The following is a 15,988-nucleotide window of genomic DNA, read 5'->3' on the forward strand; positions in this document are numbered from 1 at the left end:
TACAAAAATCTGTAATCTTTAAACAAATTTCTGCTTCGAAAAATTTCTAAAAATCTATACATTCAAGAAAATCTGTATATGTGGCATCACTGGTACCTATACTTTGTCACTATTTGTAACTGTCAAAACCTTGAAAGCCGCTGTATCATTATCGGATAGCGGCACAAACTGAAATCGAACTGACCTGATTGATCCAACCAGTTGTAAACAAACCTTCGTCACGAGTTGGTTGTTTCACTGTAGCTTAAAAGTTATCTTTAAAAAACGCATTTAAGTTAGTGTAGATTAACAGCTTCAAATCAAAGTCTAGGTAAGTTTGTTTGTCCTATTACGGGTTTACTTTAAATATTAATTAGCTTTGTCTAAAATATGTTGGTCTAAAACAACAATAACAACAATGACGGGTTCGATACCTATCTCTTTGATTATTCACTGACAAATTTTCGACGTTTCCAAATATGCAATGTAATAGAATGCAAACTTTAACAATCAATGTTTGAATTGCATCCATTGAATGTAATCCAATGCCCAAATAGTTGCAACAAATGAGAAAGCAGAAAATCATTGCACCATATCATCCACGTATGCACACAAGAAGAAGCGGACCGATATTGTCACTCCTTCTTTTTCATGGTCATTCTGTGTGACGATACGGCCGCTGCTGGTTAATAGTTAGCATCCAGCATCTCTCAAGTTTAGATAAAAACCTGTTTTCTGTTTTCATCACCTTCCATCATTTACTTCGGTGCTTCCATCTCAGCCGGGCTCGCACTTGAATATTTGAATATGTATGCATAAAACCATCATGGGACGAAGTTTGTTTATGCTCATAGACACGGTTCAATACTTGGTGAACATTATATAGCTTAAGCAGTGCCTTGACTTAAGATGAATCTTGGGGGAAACTTAAATTTCAATCAATAGCCAATTAAACTGTATCAAATGCTATGATCGTTGGCCATTAGCAAGTAATTAGCACTTATTAATTGATTTGAAAAATTATAATTTCACTTTTGCTTATTGATACTGAATCGACCCAACAACGTAAGCCACATTTCTAGTTGTAGCCTATTTCAAAGTTTCCCTTTTTTATTCTCTCTTGTAGTTCTTCAAAAGACTAGTTTTGTGAGGCAATCCCCGGTCTATTACGCTAGAAATGTGTGCCTGCGTGTCGATTATCGGTAAGGACAACTCGCCGCTTTATATTGCAACGGCCAGCCCGGACAAGGAGATCGAGCTTCAGTATCAGGTCCATGCGTCGCTCGATGTGATTGAGGAAAAATGTTCCTCCGGTCAGAAGCAAAGCGCCGATGGAAGGGAACTCTACTTGGGGCTGCTTAATTCAACCGAGATCTACAAGATCTACGGATACGTTACAAACACAAAAGTGAAGCTTGTGATTGTTATAGATTCGAGTAACACCTCGTTCCGGGAGAACGAAGTCAGAAGTATGTTTAGAAACTTGCATTCACTCTATACGGATGCGGTTTGCAATCCGTTCTACATTCCCGGAGAGCCCTTGACATCGAAGACGTTTGACAAAAATGTTAGGAATATCATCAATACTAACTAATAAAGGCAGAAGTTGTGTGAAAGTGCATAATTAAAAAGTGGTTTCAATTTTTCTTATTCTAGTCGTTTGCTCGTACTCGCGCGAAAACAATGTCCTCTATCCCTTACGAGTTACTGATTCCGTCCGGTCTGCTTACGGCCAGTATCTATGCATTGAGACGGTACAAAATCCGAAAGTGGGGCTGGGTCACGAATAAGAGCTCTCTGAAAGGGAAACTTTTCATCATAACTGGTGCGAATACCGGACTTGGATATGAAACTACCAAAGCCCTGACCGCTCGGCAAGCTACCACGATTATGGCCTGCCGCAATATATCCAAAGCTAACGAAGCGATTGAAAATATCCGCCAAAATACCAAGGAAGGTCAATTGATACCGATGGAGCTGGACTTGGCATCGTTCCAATCCATCCGTAAGTTTGCTTCGGAAATCAAACTCAGGTATCCGGATTTTTACTGCTTGATTAACAATGCTGGCTTGGCTGCTCAGAAGCCTGAGTTCACCCAGGAGGGATTTGAAGTTCACTTTGGCGTGAACCACTTAGGTCAGTTTCTTTTAGTGGATTTGCTAAAAGACAATCTGAAGAAGAACAACTCACGAGTCGTGGTCGTGTCGTCAAGGATGCACGAAATAGAAGCAAGTGTAGACATCGAAAACCTAGGAAAATGGGTCGATTATGACAGTCGTTTAAATCGATTGTACAACAACTCGAAACTGATGAACTTCTACTTTGCTCGAGAGCTGTACAAACGAGGATTCAACGTGCACGTGCTTTGTCCCGGTTTGTGCCATACGGATTTTTTCCGTCACTACGATCCCAAGTGGTACCATTATCTGGTGTTTTCGCCGATAGTGTGGCTGATGCTGCGGTCTGCAGAACAGGTTCGAGTCGCTCGACAACCGAAAAGATGTGAATAGCGGTGATCAACTAAACATTTTAATTTCTCGCCTAGGGTGCCCAGAATATCATCTACAGTGCAACGGACAGTGTAACCGACGAGAAACGAAACCCGGTCACCGGATACTTTGTGTCCAATGTCAAGATGCGGAAGTCGAAGTTTCCGTTCGATGAGCAGATTTCCGTACGGTTATGGAACGAAAGTGTGGAAGCGATCGAAGAGTCCGGCAGGAGCAGTTGAAGTTGCTGTTTGGTTTTGGTGGAAGGGAGAACTCTAACACGGTCACTAACTTATAAGCCTTGGGTCACTAAACGGTCAAACTTGGTGAAGGGATAGAGGACGTTGCGATCGCGCATTAGAGGGCTTGAAGTTCTGCTACCGCGTGGTTTCTCAGTTTACCACTGTTTTGTTGTACATAAACACATCATCATTAATACTCATGTGGGACACTTGTGTACGATTATGGATTAAGGATAAGGAATGTGCATATTCATTGCGTTCATCTTCATGTGTCGACTACTAATACTCAGTCTGATTGCTGTGCATACTTCGTATCATATTGTCATGATTAGGTACCTAAATCCCGTAAGAGACCTGTTGCAAATTTGTCTGAACGTTCGAGAAAGTTTGCGAACGTTGAAATGTTTTCTGACCGGTGTTTGTCCAGCGACACTACCCAGACTTATAATGTTATTCTTCTGAATTTGTCATGTGTTCTCCAAACCTCTTCCAATGATTACTTCTTCAACTGCTGCCTACAAAACTACTCTTTAAATCATGGAGGAAAGCTCCAACTCGAATTAACTTTTCATACCTTGTGCTAATTGTTTTTCAATAGTTACTCCGTTTAATCCTCAAGAATACATATGGACGTAAATAAGGGTGGCCACTGAACCGGGAAAACCGGGGAACCGGGAATCGAAAACGGCAGGGAAAACCCTTGAAATAACCGGGAATTTGGTTGAACTTAGTTAATAATTTGTTCGGTATTTTAATTATTTCTCTTAAGATTTTCATCCTGACCCCATAATCTCAGACAGTTTTTTAAGATCTGGAACCTCATTGGGGAGGTTGAAACGAAATGTGTTTCCAGTGAACGCTTGGTTGCATTTTATGTGGAATATTAAAATAAACTAAATTATTTAATTGAAACTTATCTCAGCATTTCCTTAAGATCATTTCAAAATGTCTTCAGAATTACTTTAACTTTCAATAATCTTATGATTCTGTCCGGTATTCCCTGTAAAATGTATCTATGAAAATGAAAATTCTGTGCAGAACACTTAAGGGAATTCCTCTTGCGATAATTAAGTTTATCTTCTTTACAATTCGTTTGGAATATGCCTGGAAACTCTTGGTATGCTATAGAGAATTAAAAAAAAATGTTATCCCGAAATTTCCTTGGATTTCAACTCATGATTTCCTTGAAATGCTTCTCAAAATCAAAGAATGAATTTTCTAGGAATTCTCTTGAAACTCTCCATAAAGTTCCCTTGGAGATTTCTTCAGAATTTCCTGGAACACTACTCAGGGTTTCTGAGGAAATATGGTACAAATTTCATGACAAACCCTCTTTTTTTTGTATTTCTTCGACATTCGTATGAATTATTTTAGGAATTGTCTTGAAACTATCTTCAAAATAACTTTAAATTCTGCAATAAATTTGTGTGTGCTATATTATGAATTTTATTCCCTTAGAGTTATTGTCCATGTATCCTGGCAGCTCTCCTCAGAATTTCTCTTTGATTAATTAATAGATCAACATTTGGCAAGGTGCCCTTCGAATTACTTACATGCAGTGGCGTCGCGTAACCTCACTTTTTACCTGTTCAACAACTTTGAAAACGTTATTTAGGGTCATGTTTACATTCAAATCAGTTTCAAAGGACACAGAGTCTTCTAGTTTCACTGATTTGTATCCATGTCAACCAATATTCTTTTGTTTGTTTACGTTTTGAGAGTTGTTGAACAGGTAGATTGAGGTTAAGGCGACGCCACTGCTTACATGTATAGAGTGTCCCAGAAAGTATAAGCACAGTTTATTATTGGAATAAAACAACGTTATGTTAATGAGCACAAAATTTGTATTTCATATATAGTCAAATTTCGCTCGCCGGGCTATGTTTAGGTGGGCTACGTTTTAGTTGGGCTTCCGTTAGTTGGGTTGTAGCCCACCTAAATCGAAGTCAAACGTCATTTTTGACAGTACTATTTCTTTTTCGAGGGGCTCATGTATGAACAATTTTGGAAGGATTGCGATGATAATAAACAATCGGTGTATCCCTCAACCAATTTTCAGCTTGACAGCTCAGCTCAAGTAACGAAAGTCTTTCACTAAGTGGGCTACAGATTTAGCCCAACGAGCAAAATTTGACTGTATATGTTCTCTATAGTATTTTCTTTCAATTGGATGAAAGTAATCCGCAGTTCCTTTAATCGTATGCCAAGGAGCGAATTTTTGATCTGACACTGTCCATGAGACTCCTTGGCGATAATTTTGGCCATAGTTGTCCAGCCTTTTTAAAATTTTTCGATTGAATTCGCTGCCTTTAAGTGTAGACATCGCTTAGAAAGGGCCCAACAAGTTTCGATTGGCTGGGCCTCCGCACAATTCACAGGATTCATCTTTTTTTGGCACGTATTGCACATTGTTTGCTTTGTACCAAGCTACGGTGTCTTTCGAGTAGTTCATTGACGCCAAATCAGGCCAAAATAGTACTGGGTTATCATGTTAACGGATCATGGGCCGCACACGCCGATTCAAATACCCCCGAACGTAAATTTCTGTGTTCATCGTCTCGTTCGTCACACTCACACATCGCTTGAAAAGCATGGCCTTCTTGCCAATTTTTTCCGGTAAAAATTGACTTATCAGTAGTAGCAACCGGTGGAAACTAACTATTTTAAATTGGCTCTCTACTTGATTAGCCTATTGGTCCCAAGCAAATCGATTAACGTACGCCATTCTAGTTGAAATTCTAGTACTACACTATGTTTGTTTTGATTCTCTATGAAAATTTGACAGATAAAATGAGGGGTTCGTGGATATTTTTATGTTTCGAGGGGTGCATCGATTAGCTTGGGACGGAAGATAGTACCAGAGCTGAGCCAAAAAGTTGAGTACGTTTCTTCGGGACCTACTAGTCTTAGAGTTACCTCTATGGTAGTAGTATTGGTCTCCCGGAAGCGTCTTGTAATTAAATTTGACGTATGTTTCATCGTCCATGATGACACTCACCCTCGGTTTGATGGATGCGGCTTGTTTCTGACGCCGTTTCGTCTTCTTCTGCTTCTTGAACGTTTTCAGTCCGTTTCTTGCCTTGGCTCGTTGGACGTTACTCTACGATGTTCTCAGTTTTCTGGCCAAATCTTGCACAGAGACACATTTATTATTGACGAAAGGTTTGGTGATCTTCCGGAGTTACAACGTGCCCAACCCACAGTAGTAGCATTGTGTACGATGGATGGTTCTCCCAGCAGCTGGTGCAATTCGTGGTTCATTCGTCTCTTCTACGTTCCGGCATCCATCTATACTTCACCGTAGATGGTACGCAACACCTTCCGATCGAAAACACCAAACCATGAGCATAGTCCAGGTCTCGTGGCCGTAAAGGACCACCGGTCTAATCAGCGTCTTGTAGATAGTCAACTTCGTGCGGCGGCGAATTTTATTCGAACGGAGCGTCCTCCGGTGTCCAAGGTAGGCACGATTCCCTGCCATAATGCGTCTTTGAATTTCTCTGCTGGCATCATTTTCGGTGGTCACCAGTGAGCCCAAATACACGAACTGATCGACCACCTCGATTTCGTCACCGTCAATCTGAACTCGGGGCTAAGGGGCTGTTCATAAACTACGTAGACAGTACAGCTCTTTTGATTACACCTTCTAACGCGATGTATCGTACTCTCCATAAGTCGATATTTCTACAACTCGATGCCTTCTTTAGTCGATGATCTATGTAGTGTTATTATGATTCGATATGTCAAAGGTAGAGCTTTTGAATTATGAAATTTTGATGTTAAAATCAAAGGAACTTCAAGACACGATAAACTGGTGGTTATTGAGTACCCAGGACCCACCGACTACATCAGAACATATTTCTGGTGTTTCGGGGAAATGTTCTGTACCTTAAATTATACCAGGACTTATTTTGAGAAATATCATACAAATTATATTGAATGCTCGCGAAGGAATGCTGGGTTATTAGGCCGAAGGTCATTAGGCCGAACGATCACTAGGTCGAATCCCGGAAAATAATTTCTTAACACTTGCGAAGAAAATTTGCTGCTTTGAAAAATAGAATAACTAGCAAATAATAGAAAGATCAATAAGGCTATACTATATTGGACTCAAATCACCAACAATCATTCAGTCTTATGACAGGAAGAAGAAGAAGAAAAATAATCTGCAGCATAATTCCGTGGGAATTTTCGGAGAATGCTTCGGGAGATGTGATGATAATTCAAGAGCAAATTTTCATTACGTCGAATGTAACAAAGGTAAACAAAGTCGAGCTATAAGTGTCAATCGATGCTTCTGCTATTACACTATATACTGTCCGAATATAGGTTCACATCCCATTTTTAAATTTATTTACCAGTCGAATTGCTTTTTGACGTAATCACCTTCCGATCAAAATAGTTTTCGATGTTACTTAAGTCACCCGATTTCTATGGAGATGCCGTTTGCCTTAAGTAACAGCACTGAGAAACCCGTGAAAAGTGTACTTTCGTCGTTTCGCTTTCTCATTATTAAAGTGAATAAATCGAACTGTTTGTTGCTAAGATGATTTCGGTGGTCCTAAAATGATGAATGGACTGCACGTAAGGAGACGTAATTGATAATTCTCCCGAATATCCTGGTAAATACACTTTGACTTAAGTAACAATAGGGGCCACCAAACGACGTATAATAACTTTTGACTCAAAAACCAGTATTTCTTAGCATGAAAGCTAGCGATTTGCCTTTGTATGATTAAAACCCGGCTAAATATGTTAAACATTGCTATCACTATGAGATTATATGTGTTTAATTGGAAATAGGAATAACTTTTCGGTCATCAAAACAAAACTTTATTTTTCTCGGATCGGTGCGAATGTTACTTACGACATAATGAAAATTTGCTCTTGAATTGTCTAGCACTCATTGTAGCACGGGAACTAAGTCCGATAGCAGTGGGCGCTCCTCACTGTTTGATTGCAGTTTGAAATTTCAAGATTTTGTTTTCATTTTGCTGTACATTTGCTCTTTAAAAATATGTTGTTACGGGTTTGTTTTCATTGCCTTAGCATGACATCAAATTTAATATGTACTTGTTTTGTTATCAACAGGAAAATGGATAGCAAATTTGGTTTTCAGTTTGCTCTCACTGATAGCAGAAATAGTTTTCAATGTGATGTCACAGGAAGATTTGTTTGCTCTCAATTTTGATATTTTAACCGTTAAAACGACCAAAACGACAACAACCTGAGTAATCATTATCAGCGAAATCACAACATCAAATTTAGATTTCAATTTGATCTCAGACTTTGCTCGGTTTGGCAACTGCGTTAACTGAAATCAAATTATGATTTCAGTTTGATGTTGACATCAAAACTTGATTTCGATTTGCTTTCATTTTGATGCTGGACTTTGCTCGGGTATGGAATTTGGGACTTCACTGAAAGCAAATTCTTAGAAAACTTTCAAAGTGAGCAACAAAAGCTCATTTATTTAGGACTTGACATTATTGAGTTATAATTTTTTGAAGAAAATGATGGCAAAAAAGTTCTGCCCTTTCCAAATGTTGGTCTAGATTTTTTTTTTAGAAAATAAGTATGCAAAGTTGCTTAAGTAGACGGAATCTATACACTTACAAAGTTTCATTGACATCTGAGAGGGTGCTGCCAACCATTTGTCGAATTAGCGTGAAATTCGTCTCATAATAATCTCTTCAGAACTACCTTAGAAATCACTTGTAGTCCTCCTTACAATTTTCTTTAAATATTTCGCAAAATAACCTGAAATTTCTAGTCAAATAGCATTGAAAATCTCCCTCCTTCATAATGATCCCTAGAATTCCTCGACATTTCTCATCTATTAATTTGGCATTCTCATCTTAATTCTCTAGCCAATTCTTTGAAGTGTCAGAATCCTAAAATCACCGACGAACCGACGTGACAGCTCATACAAGCAACTTTCAAATTCGTGCCCAAGACGCCACATTTAAAATACGTTAAAGTGATTCGCTGTGATATACTTATTCTCGTAACCACTTCGAAATTTTAAGTGCACACATATCAGCTTCTACGACACGTGCAACATTTAAATTGTTACCCTACGTTTGCTGCACTGCACTGATTTCCGAGATTTGTGTAATTGAAAATTCGAAGTGGAAGTGCACCTTAAACACTACCGACATCTACTCAAGGACACGAACTCACGTATAGTTTATATTGCCTTGGCTTTCGGCTCACCTCGTTTGACAGATCTGATCGCCCGTTTGAAAGTTCGAATCGCCTGTTTGACAATTCGAATTGTGGACAAACGAAATGCTCCTGTGGTATGTCGGTTCGTCGGTGCTAAAACGCTGTCCTAGTCTAAGAGTCATGATTCCTTGTTCAAATCTGAGATCTTTAAAATAGGCCATATTTCAAGTAAAAAATCTCACAAAGTTCAAAAATGTCTTGCCTCAAAATATTTAAAATTTTCTTATGTAGGGTAAACACCCCTATAGTTGCGGTACGTTAGAAGTGTTAGGTTCCTATAGTTGCGTATTTAGTTTCCATGCACAACTATAGGAACCTAACGCTTCTACATACCGCAACTATAGGAGCGTTTCCCCTAATCCTTTAAAAATCTTTTTCCGAGAATTCAAATGGTATTCCGTAGATTACGTTGTTTCTCAATAGAGGGAGGGAGGTTTCTACGGGTTTCTGCATTTAAGCCGTTGAATTGCATCAATCGTTGAATTCAACCATGCCGGTATTCCCTTTTTACCATATTTAGCTGTTTCTATGAAACCTGGAAAAATATGTTGTGCATCAGAAAAAAACGAGAATTTAAATTTTTAAAATCAGTGACTCTAGGCATCTTGTTTTTTGTGCTATTCCACATAGTTTTTGCAGCTTTCAATTTTTTTTTTCAAAATACTCGGGATTTGAGAAGGACCCTCTACTCCGACGCATTCATGACTAATGCACATGCTTTTCTTTTTAAGTTTCTATACTAATTTTTTAATTCATATTAGAAATGCACATGCAACACTTGTATTGAACATTAACACTGTACATAATTATATTGTTTTATCAAACCCTTGGGTTCCTACAACTAACCTACAAGTACCTTACGTTCACTACCAAAAACCTACATGGATCACATGATTGTACCTTAAATTACTTTTACCAAAACAAATGCAATAAACACAAATGTTTCGACCTTTTCCCAGCCAATTGGAAAACTGAAAGAAAATGTCCTCTCTGTTGTATTTGATGATCCCGGTCGGGATCGGTGCTGGCATCTATCTGATCCGCAAGCTACGTGAGCGGCAGTGGGGTTGGGTGCGCCACAATTACTCCCTTCGCGACAAAGTTTTCATCGTAACGGGAAGCAACACTGGACTTGGCTACGAAACGGCCAAGGCACTGGTAGCGCGTGATGCCACCGTCATCATGGCCTGTCGCAATATGGAGAAAGCTAGCCAGGCCATCGCTACAATCCGGCAGAAGACTAGCAAAGGAGAGATGATCCCACTGGAGCTGGATCTCGCTTCGTTTGAATCGATTAATAAATTTGCCGCCGAGATTAAGGCGACGTATCCGAGGTTCGATTGCCTGATCAACAATGCCGGCTTGGCGATGCAGACTCCGCAGTACACGAAGGAGAACTACGAAGTGCATTTTGGTGTTAACCATTTGGGACATTTTCTGCTGGTTGACCTTCTGAAGGGTAATATTGGAGACACTACACGGGTCGTGGTGGTATCTTCAAAAATGCACGAGAAGAAGGCAAAGATTGATTTCGATAACTTGGGAAAATGGGTCGATCGTGCTCAAGGCGAACGCTTCAACAATCTGTACAATAACTCCAAGCTGATGAACTTCTACTTTGCTCGTGAACTGTACAAAAAGGGATACGACGTCCACGTGCTGTGTCCGGGTCTGTGCCATACGGATTTCTTCCGGGACTACAACCCAAAATGGTACCATTACGTTCTGTTTTCACCAGTCGTTTGGCTAATGCTCCGATCCGCTAAACAGGTATAGTTGCGTGACTTTTACCCTTTAATTATTCTTTAAACATTTTTAACATATTTTAGGGTGCGCAAAACATCATCTTTTGTGCTACGGATAATGTGAACACTGCGGATAAGAATCCGGCTACTGGATATTACATTGCCAACGTGAAGCAGACTAAATCAAAGTTTGTATTCGATGATCAGGTTTCGGAACGGCTGTGGAACGAAAGTGTCCGGGAGATTAATGAGCATAAATAGTAAAATTATGTCAGGGTAGGATGAAAAGATTTTTGTATGGTGATGGGTCCCTAGCTTGATATTGTTTATCTCATTGAAAATACTCTTTTTAAGCTAAGTGTTTTATGAAAATTAGTTTGTTTCATAAAACCATATAATCAATTCACAGAAACTAGCATTATATCGAAAACATCATATCAAGAAGACTTGCAACTTTGCCAGAATCCAAGCGACAGATATAAAAGCGCTGCGCTTGAGTGAAGGTGGAAGCAACGCATAGAAAAATGAGCAAATACACAAACCTTTCTTCTGAGGATGTAATCTCTGCTATCAAATTCGTTCGAAGCATTTACCTTAGAGTGGCAGATGACGCGATTGTACCCGTCTCATATATAGTCGCTATATAGACTAAAGTCGAATATAGCGACTATAGTCTCATAGCGTACGTATGAGAAAATGGAAGAGTTGCCAGTCTTATTGATTTGTTGTCTTCGGTTAAATGCTTCACTGACTTTCAGGCAGTAAAATATAGAATAAGTATTTTGTTTCTATCGTGATAATTATTTGATCCGTGTGTTGGCGTGCTATGAATATGGAAAGAAATCCTGTGCTTTTATTTATTATAATTTTTATTATTTTAATAATTTTTATTTAATCTTTTTCTATCCATAGTTTTTCTTTATTGTTCTTGTCACCTAAGTTGGAAATAATGCTATCCCATATAGCAAGGGCTGGGGTTCTATTTCGTCGACCCGATTGTAAAATCTGAAAAGAATCTTTCAGAATATCACATTCCTTCGAATATTCAAGCGCATTTTGTTTTTTTTTTGTTTTTTTGAATAATTTAGTTTTTATACAAATAAAGTTCACGCTCAGCTGTAAACAACATTATTTAATTATATAATTTTCTTGGGTACTTCGTCTGACTACATTGTGCAATGGTCCCAAGGTCGTATTTAGGATGACAACAAATTTTGCGCTTAAACCGTTTGTTTTAGGTAGTGTCTTCGGGAAAATGCTTATACAGTTTTTGGACAATTTTTTGTATGTAACGGAAGATCCAGAGATGACGTAGCATTTTAGGGCGACCAGTCATGTAGAAAAATACGCTACAAGGGGGAGAGGGAACAAAGTTGCGGCAAACAACAAAGGCCTCCAAGATTTAAACACGATGCTTCAGAATCCAATAAATGGATGAAACGTGGACATGTCGTACCGTACGCTCCGTTGTATTATTATTTATAAATCATTGGTCTTTGAGAGAATCTAGTCTAAAAAGGTTAAATTATGCTCCATTTTCTTTTAGCGGTTGGGACCTGAAAACTAACTCTTGTCCTAGCCCTATATGGCATATGGTAGTAGTAGTAAAATTATGTTTATTTCTGTTGATTATGATAGTACATTGATTTAACATTTTAATTGATTAGCCTAGCTGGCTCTTCATCTTTGATTAATTTGAAATTCTAATTTAATATTTGCGTTTTTCAACTTGATTACAAAATACCCCTTTGGGGGTGTGTTTTGTTTGAATTAAAAAAAGTGAAACCCTACCTAACTACGAGCATAACTTAACTTAACGTGCTAGATCATATATGATCTGATGATTAGATCTTAGACAGGTGTCTCTGAACCTTTCCAGGATGAATACTCTCCGTTCTTCTAATGTCAGAGTTCCAGCCAAGAGGTGGATTTCAGAATTTCTAGTCCGCGGGGGACTGTTTAGGACCATCCTAAGGATCTTGTTCCGGATCCTTTGGAGTTTAAGGTGATGGCATTTGGCGCAACTCTCCCAGATTGGCATCCCGTATTCTATTACGGGAAGGATGATTTGTTTGTAGACAGCAAGCTTATTTTTCAGGGATAGAGTAGACCTCCTGTTGATGAGTGGATATAGTGATCTTATCAAGATGTTACACTTGGTTTTGTTTTTGTCAACGTGCTCCCTGAAAATCAGTTTGCTGTCTAGTGTTAAGCCGAGGTAGACTAACTCTTTCGACCATTCCACCACTGTGCCGTTCAGGCAGATCTTATTATTCACCGACGGAACAAGTCTGGGAGATTTAGAGTGTGGAAATATGATGACCTGGGTCTTTGCCGCGTTGATAAGGATCTTCCAGCTGTTGAAATATTTAGACAGGACGTCCAGGCCTCTCTGAAGTTTGGCAGTCAGAGCTCCGATGACCCTACACTTGTAGACGTTGGATGAATCATCGGAGGTGAACAGGTTGAATAGAATGGGGCATGGAACATTAAATTCTTACTTCGTTAGAAACCAAAGTTTTTGAAACTTTTGGAGATTCTGTCGAAACAAAATTTTAACAACTTACTTTTATAGCTGCCTATTTGCCATTCCAATGCGTAGGTCAGCAAAAGAATTTTCTCAATGGTGAACTTCAGAAACTTACCCGTCATAGGTCTAAATTCTTCATTATTGGTGATTTTAATGCAAAACACCGCTCTTGGAATAATGCTCAAAGCAATTCAAATGGTTAGGTATATTCTGTTTGATCATTGTTCTGCAGGTTATTACACTATTCAATATCCAAACAGCCCAACATGCTTTTCTTCAGAATGTATTCCTAACTTTTCTTCGGAAATACCTCTACCTATTATCGTCAGATCCTTGAGCGCTCAGTTTTGCATGAGGATAGGGTAAGGTTGGTTAAGATGGGTCATCTACAGGGTGCGTGACGAATTTTTGCAGTAAATTTCAAATAGTAATTTCTCATGCTTGTGCATCATGATTTAGAAATATTTGGCAGCACTGGATAGCTTATACTGTTAGGTGTCAGATTTAAACAAACAATGTTGAGTGAACGTAAAGATGTCGAAACAAGAGAGCAATCTGTCAGCCGTTGTCGCTTTGTTGCGCGCCGGAGTATGCATGAAAGAAATAATTCGGTCGGTAAATGTGTCTGAAAGAACAGTGTATAATATTAAAAAAGGCTTGGGAAAGTGATAAGACGGAGCACCTGCTCATACTGCTAATAAAGCACAGAAATGGCTTACGGAAAATATTTCGTAAATTTGGGAGGAAGAAATTTGGCCCCCAAGCAGTCCCGATATCAATCCGTTGGATTATTTTGTATAAGGCGTCGTCCAACGGGATACCAATAGAACCCCTCACACCACACTTAAGTCGCTAAAAGCTAAAATCAAGGCAGTGATGACATCTATGGATCGAAACATTTTAAAACGTGCATACTGCAGTTTCCGGAAGCGTCTAACTACAGTCGTCGAAAGGGAAGGCAATTTTTTTGAATAAATTTACTTACAACTTCCATATGTTGCGAAAGAAAATAAATCGCACAAAATTCATTGCTAGAATAACTAACTGGTGTATTTTTTCTCAAATATGCCATTTACTGCAAAAATTCGTCACGCACCCTGTAGAGTAGCATATCAAGAGCCACATGTGAAAAAGGCATACAAGCTTTTTGTAAACAAACCTTTGTAAGCCAACCGAGGGCCACCCACGCAAAGCAACAACATCATCGGGAAGGGGAAAGTTTACCCTACCCGGTGATGTTGATGGTTTGCGTGGGTGTCATGTGGGTGGCGAGAAAAGGTCATGAGAAGGTTTGTTTACAAAAAGCTTGTATGCCCTTTTCACATGTTGTTCTTGATATGAGAGTTCAAAGCTAGAATAGCTCGTGATCATGGTCATATAATATACAAAGTGGCTGTCATGGGTAAAGCAGTTCAGATAACTAAGTTCGGATGGTAATCAGATTAGTTCAAAATTCTCCAACAATGCGGCGCTGGTATGCATAAAAATTTCCTATATAAACTATATCTCTAGAGCTAGTTCATATAGGACATTAAAGTTGTTATCTTCGGCAAAGATGTTTAGATGACCAAGGCCCTTTAATCGATAGACATATAAGATCACTCACTACGTGGCGCTATTTAGCGTGCATTTGAACTTCCTGAACTTGCTGTATTCGGTAAACTTACTCGAAAAGTTAAGGCCTGCCGGAAGGTAGAGAGTACATATTGATGATCTCTCACTACGTAACGCTTGCGCTCCTTGAAGATTGCAACTATATAGAAGATCATCAGGATCTCATGAATTAAAATGCCTCATAATAAGAGATGCTGATGTTGTATGAGTTCTGAAAATAGCAAGCAACGTTGTCCTACTAATAACATTTCTGATCAGAAATGGTTTAATTTACACCAAATTGAGGAATTAGACCGAAATCACACATGTCATATGATAGTTTTTTGATAATTTTCTTTTTGCTCGAATGTTGTTCTACCGTTTGTGTTGTGCAAGAGAGTCGGCGGTAGAGCATGAGAGTACAAATACAAACAGACTGTCGCGCACTACAACGAAGCGAGTGTAGTAAAAAACGTCAATCGTTTAAACCCTGCTAGTGATATAGTTCTGGTAAAATGGAAAAACTGATTCACGAGCACCAACAAGATTGCTACATTTCTTTTTGTTCATTTTTCAAATACCGTTCACCATAACCTATAAGGATTGAAATTTTACATATTTTTTATTCGCTTTCAAGTTATGCTTCAAATCAACATTAGTTTTCATTTTATCTGTAATACGAATTATCCTTTATCCTTCGACCACTTGTCATTTTTCTTTGCATCCATTTCTAACTGTAGCTTTTACTTTCTTTTTTTTTGTTTGGTTTTGCTGGGCATAATTTTGTTTACTTTTAATTTTATTCGAACATCTACAGTGAATTTTAGCTTTGTTTGTTTATATTAATATTAATTGTTTTGTTTCCTTTTTATCTTTTCAACTTATCACTTAATTGTATATTTTCAGTATAATTTTACATGTTACCATTAATAACCGATCATTCAATAAATATTTTACAAAAAATATACAAAGCAAATTTACATAAGTGTTACTTTTTAATTGTGTCCATACTGTGTGTGGTAATTAGTAGCGTGTTTACCATCCATGCTGTGTGCAGGCATCGAACAACGACAAACACCGTTTATTTTTATTGTTTTGTATAAGAAATGAGATTTATTTTTCGTTTTCGTGAAATTACAAAGAGAAAAGTTTCCTTTTTTAAAGTTGCTGCTAATTGATTA

The 15,988-nt window shown here is 38.5% G+C and overlaps 2 protein-coding genes across 3 annotated transcripts; both read left to right on the plus strand.

Annotated features, from left to right (window-relative positions):
* Nucleotides 1-200: 200 nt before the first annotated feature.
* LOC135705637 (trafficking protein particle complex subunit 2-like protein) lies at nucleotides 201-11,469 on the plus strand. Of its 2 annotated transcripts, XM_065227416.1 has the most exons (3): nucleotides 201-310; nucleotides 9,899-10,709; nucleotides 10,769-11,469. In XM_065227416.1, the coding sequence occupies exons 2-3, from the start codon at nucleotides 9,921-9,923 to the stop codon at nucleotides 10,943-10,945; spliced, it is 966 nt and encodes a 321-aa protein (XP_065083488.1). In that variant the 5' UTR covers nucleotides 201-310; nucleotides 9,899-9,920; the 3' UTR covers nucleotides 10,946-11,469. The 2 variants fall into 2 exon arrangements, with proteins under 2 accessions (XP_065083488.1, XP_065083584.1); XM_065227512.1 differs by lacking the exons at nucleotides 9,899-10,709; nucleotides 10,769-11,469 and adding an exon at nucleotides 1,106-1,610 and having other exon boundaries at nucleotides 213-310.
* Nucleotides 1,575-4,261, plus strand: LOC135705540 (retinol dehydrogenase 12-like). The gene is made up of 2 exons (XM_065227334.1): nucleotides 1,575-2,454; nucleotides 2,526-4,261. The coding sequence occupies exons 1-2, from the start codon at nucleotides 1,663-1,665 to the stop codon at nucleotides 2,709-2,711; spliced, it is 978 nt and encodes a 325-aa protein (XP_065083406.1). The 5' UTR covers nucleotides 1,575-1,662; the 3' UTR covers nucleotides 2,712-4,261.
* Nucleotides 11,470-15,988: the final 4,519 nt, after the last annotated feature.

This window comes from Ochlerotatus camptorhynchus, unplaced genomic scaffold, assembly GCF_037179485.1.
Source record: "Ochlerotatus camptorhynchus isolate MF236.1 unplaced genomic scaffold, CSIRO-AGI_Acam_v1.1 ptg000002l, whole genome shotgun sequence".
Classification (NCBI taxonomy): Eukaryota; Metazoa; Arthropoda; class Insecta; order Diptera; family Culicidae; genus Ochlerotatus; species Ochlerotatus camptorhynchus.

Coding starts and splice junctions, on each gene's coding strand:
- LOC135705540 (XM_065227334.1), top strand. CDS start 1,663: ATGTCCTCTATCCCTTACGAGTTACTGATTCCGTCCGGTCTGCTTACG. Junction 2,455..2,525: donor TGCTGCGGTCTGCAGAACAG/GTTCGAGTCGCT, acceptor TTTCTCGCCTAG/GGTGCCCAGAATATCATCTA.
- LOC135705637 (XM_065227416.1), top strand. CDS start 9,921: ATGTCCTCTCTGTTGTATTTGATGATCCCGGTCGGGATCGGTGCTGGC. Junction 10,710..10,768: donor TGCTCCGATCCGCTAAACAG/GTATAGTTGCGT, acceptor AACATATTTTAG/GGTGCGCAAAACATCATCTT.